Genomic DNA, 20,120 nt, shown 5'->3' with positions numbered 1-20,120 from the left:
GGGCGGGGCAGCCAACCACCGCGGACGACCATTGGCTGGAAAAGGGGGCGTGGTACCTGTCAAAAGTGTGACGAAAGTTGTCGCTTTATACTACTAGCGGGGAAGGCGAAGGACGAAACTTTGATAGAGATGAGGAGCGCGTCGGACGACCAAAGTGGAGGTGAGTTCAGAGCTGCGCACAAGCTCATCCTTTCGACATTTCTTTGTGTCTGCTGTACAAATCATGGCTTGTACCAACACTTCAATCGGTGATGCCGCGATACTTCCCTTATTTGGAGTGGCGCTGGAGCATTTTGTCTGCGCAGTGGGCTCCTGAGCCATACGGGTCCCCCCCCATCCTTCCCATCAACAGCACGCTCGGGGCTCCGCGCGGGCTCGCCCCGTTTCCCTGCGCGTACGTCCCGGGACCGGTTCGGCACAGCCGGGAGCCGAGAGCCGGGAGAAGCCGGGACGTCGCTGCGCCCCAAGAGGCAGATGCGGCGGCTGGTGTAGAGAGAGAGACCTAGCCGAAAACAAGTCAACGCTGACCGAGCTAGACTCTCCTACAGCCTACCCACCGCCTCGGGAAGAGAAGAGACATCGTTTCTTTCCCCCGTCTCGGGTTACCGTGGTCGTTGCTGTCCTGACCGAGCAGACGTCGCTTATGCGTCGCTTTCGTGTGGCTGAAACCGGCTGTGGCCCCCTCCTCCTCCCCCGGTATCCCGGGGCGGCCAGCCTGAATAACGGTGAGTCAAGCCCGCTGGGAAGCTGACGCAACTGTCTGCGGGCGCTTGGGGCTCCAGAGGCGCGGGGGTGGCACTGCTGAGTTTCGCGACGGGGAAATACCTTTTCTCTCCCTGAACAGGCCAGGGCACCCCTCCTCATCCCAGCGGGGTGGGGTGGGTGGGGGCTGTCTGCGGACACGCTTCCCCGGGATGAGCAGACGGAGATGGGCGGTCCGGTGGGATTGGTAGATTATACCCTGTCCGAAGCCGGCCCGTACCCCGGCTGCACCCCTGAAACAGCCGCGTCAGGAGGCAGTACCAGCAGCCCCCCCCCTTTTCCCGAGCCCCCCGGACCAGCGTCGACTGCTGCCTGGCTGGGGACATCCTTTGGCCCAGTTAGCAACCAGCTGGCCGTCCTGCAAATGACACGGTAGCTCCACGAGAGAGAATTTCCGTGGAATGCAGATCCGTTTATTTACCTTCGGCGAGCACCGACGGGCTCCGTGCAGTCTGCCGCTGGAGAATCATTTGTAAGGCAAAATAATTAGTGGAGGTTCATTTGTATCGGCTAAGCCTTGGGCTGCAGAGCCCACAAAAGACAAGATACCACACACCTCTGCCTCTGTCACTGCATGAACCTTACAGGATGCTAGAATAGAGCACATAGTGTTTGGATTGCGCACTAGGCCGTGCGCGTCACACTCAGTGTAGCCTAAATCAGAATGCACCACCTGCAGACCTGAATATCCAGATGAGCCAGGCCAGTGTAGCGGTTTGTATTGAGAGTGGATCGGACCTGGAAGAGGCAGGCAGATGACATCCACAGCCCAGCTACAGCTCCTGCGCAGCACACAGTGCATCCAATTCCCCGCTGTTGAAGGCCTCGAGTAGCTAATGAGCCTGACTCTTCCCAGAGGATCGGCAGTACTGGGAAGTGTTTGGGCTGCAGGGCTCTCTGTGGTGACGTCTGTGGTGCTTCTGTGCGCAGTGCTGTGCTGCACTGACAGGCAGAGGAGGCACTGGTCTCTGAAGCACAGAGCACTGACAGGCAGAGGAGGCACTGATCGCTGCAGCACAGAGCACTGACAGGCAGAGGAGGCAAAGATCTCTGCAGCACAGAGCACTGACAGGCAGAGGAGGCACTGATCTCTGCAGCACAGGGCACCGACAGCAAGAGGAGGCACCGATCTCTGTAGCACAGAGCACTGACAGGGAGAGGCAGGCAGATGAGGCACTGATCTCTGAAGCACAGAGCACTGACAGGGAGAGGAGGCACCATTCTCTGCAGCACAGAGCACTGACAGGCAGAGGAGGCACCGATTGCTGCAGCACAGAGCACTGACAGCCAGAGGAGGCACCGATCGCTGCAGCACAGAGCACTGACAGGGAGAGGCAGGCAGAGGAGGCACCGATCACTGCAGCACAGAGCACTGACAGGCAGAGGAGGTGGAAAGTGAGGCCAGGAAAGGCTTCACACGAGTCTGGAAGGGCAGGGTTCCCAGCAGTGCCTTGCAGCGCAGGGTTAAAAGTTCAGACAGCGAGGAGCAGAGGAGGCTGTGTGAGAGCACGTCAGAGAGGGAGCCTCCTGTTTCACCCAGCGCAGGTCCTCCATGAGCACCGGGACTCGAGGGCGGCTCGGAAAGACCGGCTGGAATATGTAACCGCTGATCAATCGATTGATCCTGGCAGCCGCGCCCCCCTGTACGAGGCTGCTGTGGTGCTCCGTGGTGACATCAGAGCCAGGAGGAGCCGACAGGCCAGGGAAAGGCAGGCTGCAGATCTAGGAAAGAGATTCAATTTTTAAGAACTCGATTTTCTTTTCACAGATAAATACAGAGAAAAACAAAACAGACAACTTGACATCAACGTACAGTATAATACCTAGAACAGTATATGTGAACACATCTTGTTAAGGTTAAAAAAAAAGAGGCATCTGTTACATAGCAATAATTACATTTGTTCTGCAAAGGAACAAGTAACAGATTTATTCCATGCTGAAAAAAAGAAGAAAGAGATCACAACGTTTCAGCCGTGGAGCCTTGTTCTGATGCATTTCTCCACATGGCATTTTGAATCACTTCCAAAAAACACAAATGCCATTTTTTCTTTACATGGTAGTCAATATCATAGGTTTGGGGATTCAGTCCTCTGGCCTCTATTTTCCACACAGTTTCTGCTTCCTCCTTCCCTTCTCTCCACAGATCTCTGACGCAATAGTTCTCTCTAATAATTGACTGTGTAGGTTCCTCATCAGTTTTGATGGTGGCAAAGGAACAAGTAATAGGTTTATTCCATGCTGAAAAAAATCAGAAAGAAAACACAACGTTTCAGCTGTTTATTGGCCTCATACAATTTCTTGCATGAGGAATTTGTCTTGTCACATACCCCAGCTTGCTCTCTGTGAGACACAGACAGGGAAAGAGAAGCTTGGGGTCAGAGTGCAGGGTCAACCATTGTACCACACCCCTGGAGCAGCTGGGGTGAAGGGCCTTGCTCAGGGGCCTAACAGAGTAGGATTCCTCTGCCAGCTGCAGGATTTGAACCAGCAACCTTCCAGCCACAGGCGCAGATCCTGAGCCACAGAGCCACCCTGCCGGAGACCAGGGGCTGGGTAGTGTCCGCTCGGCACACCGGTCTGCCAGCTCGCACCCAGGACCCCTGGGGCCGGGCTGGGTCAATGGCACCGCCTGCCAGGGCCGGTACCAGCCGGACCGCCTCTCCGATACCCTCTGCACTGTGGGCTCAGCAGGGAGAGCAGCCATAAAGATGTCACGCAGATAGGTGAGGGGTAATGTTTAACACACTTCATGACCTGCCTGGCTGAGGCGTTAGTTTAAGGAATCGTGTTAAGAGTTAGGAGATGAAAGGCTGTGAACTCTGGGTCAGTTTGTGTCTTATAAAAAAACAACATGTTATGCTAACAAAGCAAACTGTGGTTTTTAGTGGGGTAGTTGGGAGGGGGGCTGGGATGTTGACAGTGGGGTAGCTGACAGAGAGGCTGGGTTAGGCAGTAGCTCTCCAATGTAATTTGCCCCCCCCCCCCGTACAGGAAACAGATCAGACCCCCCCACGCCTCTGTGCTCAGCTTGTGAAAGAGCCCTCTGGCTCACCATGTGAAAAGCTGAGTGCAGTGTGGTCAAGAGACCCCATGTCCCAATGGGGAGTTTCCCCACAGATGAGCGAGGCCTCCTGGTGTGGGTGACCTTGTCCGGTGTTCTTGTCCACAGTGTAGACAGTGCGGTCTCTGGTGGCATGGGCAGGGCGTAGGTCCGAGAGATTGTTCTGGAGGACTAGTGATTTTCAACGCCAGGTTAACGGGCTGCAGTACTTCAGCTGTAAAATAAGACAACCACATCTCATATCTCCAGAGCAACTTCCTCATATCGGTGAGAGGCAGGGGTGGCGATACCATCGCCGTGGAAACTGGGTCAGGACTTTCGATTTCTGCTTTGATGTGTGGATTGCAGATAGTGATTCTGTGTGTGGGGGTGGGGAAAGCAGGCAAGGTCTACAAAAAGTGCTCAAGACAACCTCGTTTTTAACAAGCTGTCAGAGCTCAGAAGTAACTGTATCTCCCCTGTGAGCTCGAGCCTGCAGAAGCTCTGCCTCTTTCATGTTGTAACTGTGAAAACCTTTAGTTAAGTAACAAAACACTGATAGCGCTGATAGCGCTGCCCTTGAGCTAAGCGATAACTGTAATATTCAGCCTGGATGACAGCTCAGGTGTCACATTGTGCAGGAGGAGAGGTTTCCTGGTGAGGAACCAGTTCAAACACAGATCAGGGGGTTGAATATAGCTGATGACAACGATTCTCCTTCTGAAACACAAGACGACTCTTCCTGTAACACAGAACGATTCTCAGTCTGGAGTAGCCTGCAGTCCCGCAGGGGATCTGTTCCTCGTGGCGTGGAAGACCGCGGTCTCCTCACTGGAATGCCCTTACAAAGTTTTAACAAAGCTACAGTGTGCTGCCTGTCATCTCGTGTGACTTCGGAGCTGAGGGATCTGGTCTTTGGGTTGTATGATGTGTAGTGTGAAGGTTTAGAATTGTTTCAGAATAAGTGGTGCTAGTTATTCTGGTCATGCCTGAAAATAAAATATTGGAAATATATACATTTTGCACTTACTTATATAGTAAACCTAGACATACCGTTTGAATTCTCTTTTACGTATTTGGGTAATTTTACTTTTGACTGGAACTAAAGGATAGATGGATATATATACAAAGAATTGTTTTAGCAGCAAGTAAGATCACGAGAAAATGGTTTACTTAAGATCGCCCGAAACTGTAACAGTGGATCAATGTTGTGAAGGAGATTTATCTGATGGAAAAGATCACCTTTTCTCTGAGGTGACAAGCAGAAAGGTTTAGCCTGGATTGACTTTGTGGCCTCATTGAGACCGGATTCTGTTTTGTGAAAGAGGGAGAAATCTTGTCTAGTTTGTTGGTTATTTGTTGTGTGTTTTTGTTGATGATATTTTTAGATGTAACCTCCCATCCCTGCCGGCGTAATGTAAAGAGTTCATTACATCTAAAAAATAATCTAATCAAAAACCGAAAGATGAAAGCTGTAAATGATCTTACTTTGTATTGTCTATGCTGTATCGCTAAATCCTTTCATCGTTAAGTAAAAAGTTTTAAAAAAAGAATACCTGGTGCCATTCAGACTGCAGGATGTGAGAATCTGCCCCTGCCTTTTTTTTTGTCCAAGTGCTTTGCTAAAATAATTCCTCCGAATTACACTGAAGCCACTAAAATGACATTTCAAAAACACATCTTCTTGGATCTGCTTTTTCCGTCGCGAAGGCAACTTGTAATTAACTGACAATACCTAGATCGGTGATTAAAAAGTGGTGAAATGCTGTCTGGTACAAACTGTTCTGCGCCAGGCGGTGATTAAGTGATCACCTGCTCTATCTCTTGTCCCTCCGTGACCTGTCCACAGGAATCAAGGCACTTATCCTGCCAGGCTGACAATGATGAACTTCCTCTCATTGTTGAAGGAGGTATTCAAACAGCCCTACTAGAAGCCCTTTGTGACTGTGAGAAGCATGGTGTGTTTTTGTGTGGGCTGGATGTTTTATAAACCTCCTGATTTTCTAATAACGGCTCTTTAATTGCTCGGGGAAGGGCAGGGCGATCTTGTAAACCTAATTTTTTCTACACTAATAAAGACAGGGAACTTTGGTTCATGTCCTGAACTCTTCAGTCTTTTTTTTTCCAACTTTTTTAAGAATAGTTTCCTTTCAAAATGATATTAATTAGTTAAGGACGCACCAATCATGGTCCTGTTGGTTTTCATTTCAGCTGAGCTTAATTGCTTAATTGAAGCCTCCCTTAAGCTTGCAAGTTGTCTGATGGGAAGCTAGCTGCCTGATTGGACTTTCTTTGACATGTTGGGAGTTTTATGTTACAAACGAAAGGCAGTAGTTAGAAAGGAAGGTCCAACATGTTTAGGTCAGACGGCTCAGATGAATCCTGTTATTTAAGTCGGTTAGGGGTTCGATTGTGTGTCTGAAGCTGGACTGGGACACAGACCAGCTGCTGAGGGTGGAGTTTCAGGACCAGGATCGGAGCCCAGGATTTGAGAGCTGAAGAAAGCAATGTTGGCGACTCTTAACAGCTTCATATACAGATGGACGTGTGTTTAGTGCAGCTCGTCCCACCCTGGACCCAGCACCTCCTCCAAACCTCTGCGCCTGCCGGCCGGCCTCCTCTCGCGAGCCGCCCTGGAGGTAACGGGTTCGAGTAGCACCTCGGCTTCCTTCTACATGTCCGCAATGTAGACGGAAGACTTCTGACTTCCGAGAGGTGTCCTACCACAGGGAAGAAACGGAAGAACTGGGGCGCGCACAAGCCGCCACAATCAGCTCTCTCTTTACACTAAGGGTGGTGGGGGTCTGGAACGGCTGCCGATGCATCTTTCAAGGGGGAGGCTGGATGAGATCCATGGGTCAGTGAGCCCCCAAGTATGACAAGGTCAAGGTGGGCTGAGTGGCCTCCTCTCCTACTGTAGGTAACCTGTCCTGTGCCCTTCTGAACAAAAGCAGGGAGCTCTCCTCCGTTCACCCAGGTGTGTTCACCTGGCCTTGAGCCGAGTCCTGGCCTTCTGCTGCGCTGAGCACCACTGTCTGAACACTGTGCACATCTGCCATCCCTGGCCTTTGTTCTTAGATGGTTCCAGTGCACAATGACAGAATGAATTATTGAAAAGCACGCTGGAGTGTTTTATTTATGTGTGGAGCCCAGCATCGCACAACATCCTTTCCCGAAGCACACTGACGGCACAGTTAATTACAGCTCCGCTAGGGTGCGGCAGCCAGTATCAGCATTATCACAGGTGGCAGATATCTTCAAGGAGGGTGGCATGTTGCCTATCTCTGCTTATCTTCAACCAGAGCTTTAATCAGCAACTGAAGTCACCAGGTCCAGTAACCGTCGTATGATTTTGTTTAACATCAGCGAAAGGAGGCCGGAGTGGAGCTGTTCAGGGGTTAGTGTTTGTCACTGTTATTGACAGTATCCAGCTCTTTTCTGTGGAGGATAATGCGACGGCTCGTTCCAACAAGACAGAAGGGGAAGGATGAGGTTAAAGGTTGTGTGTTAGAATAAATTCCTCTAGATGGTGAAGCATGTTGGTACAGTAGGACCAGTAGGTCCTATTATGGACTTGTGTTTCTTCCAGAACTGAGTGTCCAAGATCTGTATTTGTTCTGGAAATGCCCAAACGGTCCTAACTGGTTTTCTTCCTGTGCTGTGTATCCTTACACAGAGAAGAAAAGCAGGAAAAAGCGTCAGACCTGGCACTCCCTGGGTATACAGTAGGAGCACATAAGGCCCTGTTGTACCTGATCATGGGAAATGGGATTACTGGGTATTTCTCAGAGAGATGGGAGTGGCAGAGGGGTACCCCGTGGAGCAGTGGTCTCGGGGTCCTGGATTTGTAACTGGAAGGATGTGGGTTCGAATCCCAGGTGAGAATCTGCTGTTGTGTCCTTCAGCAGGAGTTGTTCACCCAGATTGCTCTAGTAAAATGCTGTTGTGGGAATGGCTGTAAATGTGTATTATTGTGGATAATTAATTAACTAAATAAACAAACAAACATTCAAGAGCTGTAGCCAGTCGATCCTAGTGCTTTTTCTCAATGCTGACATAGCTTTGCACATGGTCACTTCTTTACACCAAGGGTGGTGGGAGTCTGGAACGAGATCCCCAGCCAGGCTGTTGAAGCCGGTGCCCTGCATTCTGTTAAGAAGCAGTTGGATGTGATTCTGAGATCACTCTGCTGCGGATTAACCAAACAAGCTAGAAGAGATCGTGGCCTTCTGTCGTATGTAACCTTCAGGGTGTTGAAAAACATTGTCGCTCGCTGTCTGCAAGGTCACCTGTTCAGATAGCGTGCAGTTGGCCCCGACACGTTCTTCAGAGGACTGATGTGGGCTGTGTTCTGCTCTCAGAAGAAGAGCTCAGTACTGTTTCTCCGCTGTTTATATAAAGCTCAGCCTTGCTGTGCTGGAGCCTCTGTGCTTGGCACAGCTGACCTTAGCTCGCAGCCAAAACACAGAGATTGTGGCTCTGATGCACAGCCAAGAAGAGTCTCATCCGTGTTTATGCCTGCTGTGAGTGGGCAGGGCAGGCTCTGCGCTCAAGACCTTTTATGTCCGCAGTGGAAAAGAAGGAATTTACAGTTTGCTTTCCACCATGCGACTGAATCGGAGCCAGGATCAGCTTTAACAGCCTTGTTCCATTCGAGCTCGAACAGGCGTCTTCTCTTTCCCAGATGCACTTCGCTGCCAATAAAGTTAATTGCACCTGAAGTGAACCCCCTCCCCCCCCCTTGTGCAGAAGAGCACATGATGAGCAGCTCTGCAGCATGCAGTGCAGGTCACAAACAAGAGCTCAATGCCGGAGCTGCGCACGAGCACCACCTGCCCTCTCAGACACCACGGCATGACTCAGTGCTGGAATTCATGTCGAGTCTGTGACTTCCAGGAGTCTGGAGCTGGGAAGTGTTTAGCCAAGCTCTTTTCCTTTTTGATTTCTGAAATCAGCTGTTTGCTGTCGGGGACAAAGCCGGTACTTGTCTTCGCTGTCTGCTGAGTCACTCTGCTACAAAGAGCCTCACGGCGCAGGGGGCCAGCTTTCCTGCTCTGGGAGATGCACGTGTTGTCTTGCAAAACAGTTCTTCTTTCTTAATTCCTGGAATGCGGCACAGGATTGGGAGTTGTGTCTATACAGAAAGGGAGAGAGAGAGGCAGCTGGGCGGAGTACTGTAGATCCATCTGGAATCCATGTGCTGTGCCACTGTTCAGTCGGCTGCCAGTGGAATGCTGGGAAATGTAGTCTTGTTCAGCTCAAACTGTGACTTACACTTTGAAGTGCAGATGATCAAACCATCGTTGCCAAACTCAGTCCCAAGTGAAATCTCAACACTGGCCCTTACAAACAGCCGCCTGTAGAAACTTCGGGCCATCATGTACTTGAAAATTGAGCTTGGAGAGCAGGCTGGGGTTTTAAGTGAATCTGCACCCTAATTTGTTATATTATAATAAAGTCGTATGCAATGTTTTATGTATAGTGTGGTTTTTACTTCAAGTTTTAACCTTATGATCCACAGAATCTTGCAAAATGCATTGCTTATGGGCCACGAGCAAAAGCAAAACCTCCTTAAAAAAAGGTAGAGTATCAGAGCACACAAAGAGCTGTGGAAGAAACCATAAGGGCACTGAGTAACGGGTTTGAGTAGCACCTCAGCCTCCTTCTACATGTCCGCAATGTAGACAGAAGACTTCTGACTTCCGAGAGGTGTCTTACCACAGGGAAGAAACTGAAGAACTGGGGCGCGCACAAGCCGCCGCAACAAGCTCTCTCTTTACACCAAGAGTGGTGGGGGTCTGGAACAGCTGCCGAAGCATCTTTCAAGGGGGCGGCTGGATGAGAACCATGGGTCAGTGAGCCACCTAGTACGAAAAGGTCAAGGTGGGCTGAGTGGCCTCCTCGCATAGTTCCCCTGTCTTATGCCCTTCTGCACACAAGGCCATGTTGTTGGAACCGACACCCTGGCGCCTTTCACGAAACGACCTCCTCCTCACCCCTCTCTAACCCCTTGCACTGACGGGATTCCGGATGACCCTGCTGGCAGGTACCCATTGTCTGTGGTGTCCAGGCCCTCTCTCTCCGTCCCCCCCGTTGTTGTGGTTGGCGTCTGCCCACTTCCTGCTCCGACTTCCCCTCGTGCTGCCATCGCTCTCGTCGCCCCCGGGCCCGCGCGGTGCCGTCTCTCTGTCCCTGTCGCCCGCCCGTTCGGTGTGTGTGTGCGTGTGCTGGCGCGGGCGCGCCTGTGTTGCTCCCCACATCGCATCCTGCTGGTTACCGTGTGTCTCGAAAAGGCTCTGTCTTGTCTGCAGCATCGGGAATATTACAGTCCCGGATTCAGCCTCTATTCCAGGTCCTGGTGTGGCAGGTTGGGAAATGGGGTCCGTGCTTACATGTGGAGCTTTAGGGTTTGTTGTCTCTCCTGCCAGCCTTCATTTTTCTGTGACCACTTGCTCTGGCCCGTCCACATCTGTTCCTTCAACAGCTGAGAGCTTTTCTTTTTCATCTGCTTTACTGTGTTTGTTTGTGGAACTATGGTTGACTATGGGGCGGAGCGGTGTCTCTGTGGCTCAGGATCTGCACCTGTAGCTCGATGGGTTGCCGGTTCAAATCCTGCAGCTGGCAGAGGAATCTGAGCAAGGCCCTGAACCCCAACTGCTCCAGGGGTGCCGTACAATGGCTGACCCTGTGCTCTGACCCCAGGCTCTCTCCCTATCTGTGTGTCTCATGGAGAGCAAGCTGGGGTATGCAAAAAGATAATTCCTAATGCAATAAATTGTAAGGGGTTAAAGTGATGTTATTATTATTATTATTAAAAATGCTTTGGAAATATGAAAGCCAATAATATTGAAGAATTCAGCCCCCTGATGCCCTTGGTTTCAATCCTGCAAAGACATAAGGCAACACGATAAGTGGGCGTTTTAGGCTGGCTCTGAATTTCTCGTCCAAATCAGCTTTACCCGAGAACTAGCTGTTGCTGCCCACCATGCTTGAACCGCAGAAGTCGGCAGGGAGAAAGATTGCGAGATCCTAAGATGTGACTGGTTCTGCTAAACCGTCCCGGCCAGCACAAGCGTCTTGTGTCATTCCGAACCCACTGGGAATTCAGCTGTGCAGCTCTCTCCCTGTCGTTGCTAAATATAGGCCTTGTGCCGACGTCAGTTTTGATTTAATTTGAGCTTGAAAGCCGACAGTTGTCTCCTGCTTGGAAGCATGAATGCCAACTAAGTACAGAGTACTGAAGATAATCCTCAAAGTATATGTTGCTCATATTTTACTGCATTAAACATTTCATATGTCTGGAAATCTTCACTCCTGTCTGAGTGGAACTGAAGCTGGGAGCAAGTGTAATGTTTCACCGACAGTGGGGGAATTCAATCACTGCACTTTGGGTGTGCCAGCGGCTTCAGTCGGAGTTTTGAAACACAGTTTAAGGCTATTTTGTTTGTATTTCTTATTTGAAGCAAGAGGAGTCAATTGAGAACCAAGTCTCGTTGGCAGTGATAACCTGGAGGCCCACTGACACCGCTGTGTGTTAATGAGAACAGTCTGAGCGACGTTCCCTGCTCAAGGGTGCCACAGCAGCGGGCCAGCTGGGATTCGAACCCGCAACCCTCCTGTCCAGAGCCCAGCCCTCCGGGGCCTGCCGGTGTTTGGGTCTGGTGAAGACACTGCCTTCATCAGCAGCTCCACTCTGCTAATGATGGAGAGAAAAGTCGGACTAGACCTGCCACCTAACCAGTTCTTTAACAGGTTTGATTCTGGGTCCTCTGTGGTGCAACACCCATCCCCCCACTGCCACACGCTCCCTAACCCTTCACAACTGCGACTGCCCAATACCTCCTCCATCCCCCCACAAACATGGCCGCCTACAGCCACAACCCCCGACGGCTACTCACCCACCCATCCCCCACAGCTGCCACTCTCCAACACCTCCGCCATTAACACCTGCAGCACTGAAAGCAGTATGAGCACCATCCCCCAGGCCAGGCTGACCATCACAGCTGACCAGGTGAAGAAGGAGCTGAAGAGGCTGCACGAGGGTAAGGCCACAGGACCAGATAACATCTGCCCCAGAGTTCTGAGGGCCTGTGCTGATCAGCTGAGCGGAGTGCTCCAGCGACTGTTCAACCTGAGCCTGCGCTTGGAAAGAGTCCCGGTGCTCTGGAAGACATCATGCCTGGTCCCGGTACCAAAGAAAGGGCGCCCCTCTGTCCTCAACGACTACAGACCAGTTGCACTGACTTCTCACATCATGAAGACACTGGAGAGGCTGGTCTTATCCCACCTGAGACCCCTGGTCAGCTCATCACTGGACACCCTACAGTTTGCCTACCAGCCCAGTGTTGGTGTGGAGGATGCGATCATCTACATGCTGCAAAGGGCCTACTCACACCTGGACAGGGCTGGCAACACTGTAAGGATCATGTTTTTCGACTTCTCCAGTGCCTTCAATACCATCCAGCCCTTACTTCTAAGGAGGAAGCTGGAGGAGATGCAAGTCGATGCCTCCACGACCTCGTGGATCACTGACTACCTGACAGGCAGACCACAGTCTGTGAGACTTCAGAACTGTGTGTCTGAACAGGTAGTGAGTAACACAGGGGCACCTCAAGGGACAGTTCTTTCTCCATTCCTCTTCACCCTCTATACTTCGGACTTTAAGTACAACTCAAAGTCATGCCACCTGCAGAAGTTCTCAGATGACTCTGCAATTGTGGGATGTATCAAGGGTGAGCAGGAGGAGGAGTACAGAGGACTGGTCAGCAGCTTTGTGGAGTGGTGTGGGGTGAACCACTTGGAACTGAATGTGACGAAGACAAAGGAACTGGTGGTAGATTTCAGGAGGAAAAAGGTCAAACCTACTCCTGTCTACATCCATGGGAGTGGCGTGGAGATGGTGGACTCGTACAAGTACCTGGGAGTGCACATCGACGATAGACTGGAATGGTCTAAGAACATCGAGGCCATCTATAAGAAGGGACAGAGCCGACTCTACTTCTTGAGGAGGCTCAGGTCCTTCAATGTGTGTAGTAAGATGCTACACATGTTCTATCAGTCGGTGGTAGCGAGTGCCATTTTCTACGCAGTGGTGTTCTGGGGCTCTGGGATTAGAGCAGTAGATTCCAAAAGGCTGAACAAGCTCATCAGGAGAGCAAGCTCTGTCATTGGGTTTGACCTGGACTCCTTGGAGGTAGTGGCTGAGAGGAGAATGAGGTCCAAACTAGAGGCCATCATGGACAACTTCTCCCATCCCCTCTTTGACAGGCTGGCAGGAATGAAGAGCACGTTCAGCAATAGACTGATTCATCCACGGTGCGACAGGGAGCGCTACAGGAGGTCATTCTTGCCGTCTGCCATAAGACTGTACAACGCATCCACCTTGCGTCTTGGCAGAGGCAACATCGACAGTGACCTGTTTCTGGACTAAACGCATCTACACATCTACTGCTACATCTGTTCTCTTTCTTTTTCTTTTTTCTTTTTCCCGTTTACAACCACTTTTTGTGCAATATATGCCAGGGACCTGTGCAATACATTTATATTTATATCTATAGTTACATCTATATTTATATTCATATGTGTGATATGAGTGTGATACGATTTTCTGTGTACTGTTCTGTTCTAGTTTGTTCTTGTGCGTCCGGACTGTGAGTAACTCTTGTATTGTATTGTATGTATTGTACTATTATTATATAATTCGTTACACTGTGGCTGTGTTGTGTGTGTTAAGCTGCTGTTGCACTGCAATTTCCCTCACGGGATCAATAAAGTATCTATCTATCTATCACTGGTGATGGTGATGGAATCACAGCTGAGTGCCCTCTGAGGCAACTGTTTACTTCCCAGCCGCACTGGTAGAGGATGCTGCACAGCACGTCTCTAACAAATCTGGGAGGCCGGTCAGCTCTTGGAATGCATTCCCAGTGTATCCATGCTTTGCTTTGCCACTTGTTAGGAAGTACTGACTCAGCAGGAAGGAATTCTCTTCCGTGAAAGCGTGGCCAGTCGCCTTCGGGGCTGCCCACACAAGTATCTCAGCTGGACACGGAGATGAGCAGGAGGCCCGAGTCTTGTCAGGAGCCTTCGATGACCCAGGATCGTAAACTTCTCTGTGAAGAAGATGGGTTTTCCTCTAGCATGGCTCTCGGCAGAAGGGGGACTTTGGGGTGCAGGGTTTGTTTCAAGCTGTTTTCTTATCTCCGTGACAGAGATTTGTTTTTCCTCTCAGGCTGCCCTTTTACAGCAAGCACAGTCGCTGTGACTCAGACCACAGATGCAGGGTTGAAATACAGGCAGCAGAGCTGAGCCGTACAGGAAGCAGTCGCCAGCTCTCAGGAAGCTATGTGATGATAAAAAGATTAAGATAATGAGCCCAGTCCCAGATGTGTCGGGCGGTTGTGTGTGTGTGTTCTAACTGGCTATGTCTCTCTTGCAGGGGAAGACAACAACGGTCACAGTGTCATCTCCACCTCCACCAAGGACTCCCAGCTCCCAGGAATTCCAGAGGTAGGAGACGAGCAGCACACTGACTGCAGTCCTATTCCATTCCTTTTCCAGGTGAAGCGGCTTCCTGTTGCGAAATTTCAGAAATGCATTATTTTCATGAGGACTTTTGTAATTACATTCTTGGTGTGTGTTTTTTTTTTTTTTTGGACATGAAGTCATTCAGCTTTTGTCAATGCATTTTCCCAGACGTGTCAATTCTTAAAAAAAGAGTCATTGAGCCACTTCAACAACACCCAGCACAGGGCCGGAGGAGGGAGTGCTGGGAAATGTAGTCTTGTTCAGCTCAGACCTTGACCCACGCTCTGAAGTGCAGAAGATCAAACCCGCCGTGGACAAACTCAGTCCCAAGTGAAATCTCAGCACTGGCCCTTACAAACAGCCGACGGTAGACCCTTCGGGACATCATGTACTTGAAAATTGAGCTTGGAGAGCAGGCTGACGTTTTAAGTGAATCTGGACCAGAATTTGTTATATTATAAAGACATCTTATGTGACGTATTAGGTATAGTGTGGTATTAACTTCATGTTTTAGCCTTATGATCTACAGCATCTTGCAAAATGCATTGTTGTTCGTGGGCCACGAGCATGAGTGTGTAGGAGCAAAAACAAAATCTCTCTAAAGGAAGGTAGGGTATCTGTGACATGAAGTGATTCAGTGAGCGTCAATACATTTTTCCAGACGTATAAATTCTTGAAACATCGAGCCGATTCTTCAACTGCAAAAACACCCCGCGCAAGGTCAGGAGGAAGCGATGCTCGAGATGAATTCAATTCTGGGCTGTCACAGTACCTGCCCCCCCCCCTCGCGCCCACTGGTGCCCGTGGTCAGGGCCGAGAGCCGCCGGGTGCTTATGAGTCACTTCCTCTCCCCCTCCCATGCCCTCAGCGCCGGTCGCTGTCAGCACTTCCTGTCCTCCACCCTCCTCTCCACACCCCCTCCCTCCATCTGCACAGCGACTACGGCGCCTGTCTGCTCTGTCAGCAGCTCGGCTGAGCGCTACACAGCAGCGGCAAAGGAGGCAGGAGCTGGGGAAGAGACTGGCCTTTCTGTAATCATCATCATCATCATCATAATAATATTATTAATTCCTTACACTTATATAGCGCTTTTCTGGACACTCCACTCAGAGCTCTTTACAGGTCATGGGGATCCCCTCCACCCCCACCAGTGTGCAGCCCCCCCTGGATGATGCTCCAGTCCTCTCACACACACCAGCTCTCAGTGGGGAGGAGAGCAGAGTGATGAAGCCAGTTCAGAAAGGGGGGTTATTAGGAGGCCATGACTGGTAAAGGCCAGGGGGAAATTTGGCCGCTGGGGTTACACCCCTACTCTTCTCAAGAGACACCCTGGGATTTTTAATGACCACAGAGAGTCAGGACCTCAGTTTTACATTTCATCTGAAGGACGGCACCTTTTTACAGTATAGTGTCCCCGTCACTATACTGGGACATTAGGACCCACACAGACCGCAGGGTGAGCGCCCCCTGCTGGCCCCACTAACACCTCTTCCAGCAGCAGCCTCAGCTTTCCCAGGAGTCTCCCACCCAGGTATTAACCAGGCTGACACCTGCTGAGCTCCAGTGGGGCTGCCAGCTGGGAGCTGCAGGGTGATATAACTGCTGGTTCTGCAGCCTCTCCTGTCCCTCCCACACTGGGACTCTACAGCGCACAGAGTACACAGACACAGCCCTGCCTGAAGGTAGCTCGGTAGTGTTTTCAAACTAAGGGACTTTAAAGTAGGTTTGTTGCACAGTGAGGACAGTGCTCTAAACCAAAAGTTTGACTATGATCTATTAAGGCTCTGTTCTGGTTGTTTTGGTTTAGATTGTGGTGCTTATCTGATATCAGTTAACCAAACACTAGTAGAGTACATTTGCTGGTTGCTTGTAGGGTTTAGACTCCCCGTAATAGGCTTTTACAGCAAGCAGTCTCTGGGCCTGACTGAGGGAGAACTGCCCTCTGAATGCTCTCACTGTGGGATTGGCAGATGCTCACAGTCTGGCCATAAGCAAGAATTGATCAATTATCAAATGATCAATTATCAAATTATTAGGTTGCCATTCTGGCTGAATCAACAGATTTAAGCTGATATTTAGCAATTACATTAGCTGATATTGTACTTTTATTTTATTGGTCTGTAAGGCACTGTACTAGATTTGGATTTCAGTGGTGATATTTCTATAATGTATTGCCTGCTTTTTTATATAGTATAGTGATATCGGCTGTAATGTGGTGTAGTTGTAGTTCTGCAGTGATATTAGTCTTTCAAGTTCTGAATTGCTGTTATAATTCTGACAAAGTGATATTTCTATATTGTCTGCATTGCGGTCACATTTCAGTAGTGACATTGATCTGTGATGTACTGCCTTGAAGCTAGCATTCATTTACAGTATGACATTAATTCATAATGTGCTTTCCAGAGGTCAGTAGACTATAAGACTTCGGATGTACATGGTCAGCAAGTCAGTCAATAAGACAGCCCAGACTCTTTCTAAATCCATGCCAGAGAAGCAGGGTAGGATAAGAAGCTGGACGGATGTCTGTGCACAAGGACAGGAGGTCCTTACCGGCCCTGCTGGCTCACTCAAGTTAATTGGTTCACAGGTGTTGCCAAGATTTAGGGCGATCTATTGAATTTGCAGGGGGGTTTCTGCGCAGAACCCAGTTTAGGGACTCCTGTTTTTTTCTCCAATTGTGTTTCAAGAAAAAGATGAGCTTCCTTGAACTCCATCAGTGGGAAAACTGGGGGTTTCACGCTGTGATGGGTGTCTCCCTTCAATGCCTCCTGCTCTGAACACTCATCGGCCCTTGTGCAATCGAGCTGCTATTTCATTTTCTTTTGCCGATCTTGTGCAATAATAAAGCTTTTTTGTGTGTGTGTGTGTCACGCACGAGGCATCGTGGTTTAACTCCTCCGAGCTGCCGCCGGACTGGTCCTCCCGCGCTAACCCACCTGTCTCTCTCTCCCCTGCCTCTCCACGCTTAACCCTGTAGAGCTTAAGCGCCACAGAGTCGGCCTGCCTCCTCTCCAGCCTGCCAGGGGTAAGGGGCTGCAGTGCATGCTCCTGTGTGTCCGCGTGCGTGCTCTCGTCTTCGCGCCCGTGGTCTGTGTGTTAACGCTCGTCACCGCCCCTGCACCAGCGGGAAGTGTGTTTGTGTGTGTGCTGATGGCTTGGTGTTGAAGTGTTCCTCTTGGCTTTGGTGACTAGTGTGCTGGGGAGTGTGGGCGGAGCCGATGCCCAGACTCCTCCCCCTCCAGGACATGTGTCCGTAATCTTGTCTGCACTCCTTCGGGAGAGCTGGGATAACGGGAGTGTCTCCCTCTCTCTCTCATTCCTCCCGTTATTAGGCCATTGGTCAAGTGCCTTGGTCCGACGCTGTTTACAGAACGAATTATGAACTGGGGCTGCAAAGCATAGTGGGTCTCTGGACTCGTGAGTGGCGGGTTGTGGGTTCGAGTCCCTGCTGCAGACACTGCTAATTCTGGGTCTGGCATGGAGATGACCTGCTAATTAAAGTAATTCCTAAAAATCTCTATCACAATAATTACATTTCACATGGGAACTTTCAGTCCTTTCTGTATACGGACCTAAAAATTAAAAGCGTTGAGATAGGGGACATTCCAGCAAATACATGCTCCGGTGTGTGAGGGAGGAGAGGGAAAGACTAGGGATTGCTCCAGTGTGTGAGGGAGGAGAGGGAAAAACTGGGGATTGCTCTGGTGTGTGAGGGAGAAGAGGGAAAGACTGGGGATTGCTCCAGTGTGTGAGGGAGGAGAGGGAAAGACTGGGGATTGCTCAGGTGAGTGAGGGAGGAGAGGGAAAGACTGGGGATTGCTCCAGTGTGTGAGGGAGTAGAGGGAAAGACTGGGGATTGCTCCGGTGTGTGAGGGAGGAGAGGGAACGGCTGGGATTGCTCCAGTGTGTGAGGGAGGAGAGGGAAAGACTGGGGATTGCTCCGGTGTGTGAGGGAGGAGAGGGAAAGACTGGGGATTGCTCAGGTGAGTGAGGGAGGAGAGGGAAAGACTGGGGATTGCTCAGGTGAGTGAGGGAGGAGAGGGAAAGACTGGTGATTGATCCAGTGTGTGAGGGAGGAGAGGGAACGGCTAGGGATTGCTCCAGTGTGTGAGGGAGGAGAGGGAAAGACTGGGGATTGCTCAGGTGTGTGAGGGAGGAGAGGGAAAGACTAGGGATTGCTCCGGTGTGTGAGGGAGGAGAGGGAAAGACTGGGGATTGCTCAGGTGAGTGAGGGAGGAGAGCGAAAGACTGGGGATTGCTCCGGTGTGTGAGGGAGGAGAGGGAAAGACTGGGGATTGCTCAGGTGAGTGAGGGAGGAGAGGGAAAGACTGGGGATTGCTGCAGTGTGTGAGGGAGGAGAGGGAACGGCTGGGATTGCTCCAGTGTGTGAGGGAGGAGAGGGAAAGACTGGGGATTGCTCCGGTGTGTGACGGAGGAGAGGGAAAGACTGGGGATTGCTCCGGTGTGTGAGGGAGGAGAGGGAAAGACTGGGGATTGATCCAGTGTGTGAGGGAGGAGAGGGAAAGACTGGGGATTGCTCCGGTGTGTGAGGGAGTTGAGGGAAAGACTGGGGATTGCTCAGGTGAGTGAGGGAGGAGAGGGAAAGACTGGGGATTGCTCCAGTGTGTGAGGGAGGAGAGGGAACGGCTAGGGATTGCTCCAGTGTGTGAGGGAGGAGAGGGAAAGACTGGGGATTGCTCCGGTGTGTGACGGAGGAGAGGGAAAGACTGGGGATTGCTCCAGTGTGTGAGGGAGGAGAGGGAAAGACTGGGGATTGCTCAGGTGAGTGAGGGAGGAGAGGGAAAGACTGGGGATTGCTCAGGTGAGTGAGGGAGGAGAGGGAAAGACTGGTGATTGATCCAGTGTGTGAGGGAGGAGAGGGAACGGCTAGGGATTGCTCCAGTGTGTGAGGGAATAGAGGGAAAGACTGGGGATTGCTCAGGTGTGTGAGGGAGGAGAGGAAACGGCTGGAGATTGCTCCAGTGTGTGAGGGAGGAGAGGGAAAGACTAGGGATTGATCCAGTGTGTGAGGGAGGAGAGGGAAAGACTGGGGATTGCTCAGGTGAGTGAGAGAGAAGAGGGAAAGACTAGGGATTGCTCCGGTGTGTGAGGGAGGAGAGGGAAAGACTGGGGATTGCTCAGGTGAGTGAGGGAGGAGAGCGAAAGACTGGGGATTGCTCCGGTGTGTGAGGGAGGAGAGGGAAAGACTGGGGATTGCTCAGGTGAGTGAGGGAGGAGAGGGAAAGACTGGGGATTGCTGCAGTGTGTGAGGGAGGAGAGGGAACGGCTGAGATTGCTCCAGTGTGTGAGGGAGGAGAGGGAAAGGCTGGGGATTGCTCCGGTGTGTGACGGAGGAGAGGGAAAGACTGGGGATTGCTCCGGTGTGTGAGGGAGGAGAGGGAAAGACTGGGGATCGATCCAGTGTGTGAGGGAGGAGAGGGAAAGACTGGGGATTGCTCCGGTGTGTGAGGGAGTTGAGGGAAAGACTGGGGATTGCTTCGGTGTGTGAGGGAGGAGAGGGAAAGACTGGGGATTGATCCAGTGTGTGAGGGAGGAGAGGGAAAGACTGGGGATTGCTCAGGTGAGTGAGAGAGAAGAGGGAAAGACTAGGGATTGCTCCGGTGTGTGACGGAGGAGAGGGAAAGACTGGGGATTGCTCAGGTGAGTGAGGGAGGAGAGCGAAAGACTGGGGATTGCTCCGGTGTGTGAGGGAGGAGAGGGAAAGACTGGGGATTGCTCAGGTGAGTGAGGGAGGAGAGGGAAAGACTGGGGATTGCTCTGGTGTGTGAGG

At 51.0% G+C, this 20,120-nt stretch overlaps 1 protein-coding gene across 1 annotated transcript in view; it reads left to right on the top strand.

The window, feature by feature from the left end:
- Positions 1 to 110: 110 nt before the first annotated feature.
- Positions 111 to 20,120, top strand: part of LOC148819651 (anoctamin-5-like) — a 121,393-nt gene continuing 101,383 nt past the window's right edge. Inside the window, exons 1-2 of the mRNA XM_088934833.1 lie at positions 111 to 160; positions 14,241 to 14,311. Of these exons, the coding sequence (XP_088790959.1) occupies positions 130 to 160; positions 14,241 to 14,311 (102 nt within the window). The 5' untranslated portion in view covers positions 111 to 129. The remainder of the gene's footprint in view (positions 161 to 14,240; positions 14,312 to 20,120) is intronic.

Source organism: Atractosteus spatula, chromosome 16 (assembly GCF_055471065.1).
Source record: "Atractosteus spatula isolate fAtrSpa1 chromosome 16, fAtrSpa1.hap1, whole genome shotgun sequence".
Taxonomy (NCBI): Eukaryota; Metazoa; Chordata; class Actinopteri; order Semionotiformes; family Lepisosteidae; genus Atractosteus; species Atractosteus spatula.
This window is presented reverse-complemented; position numbering and strand designations above follow the sequence as displayed.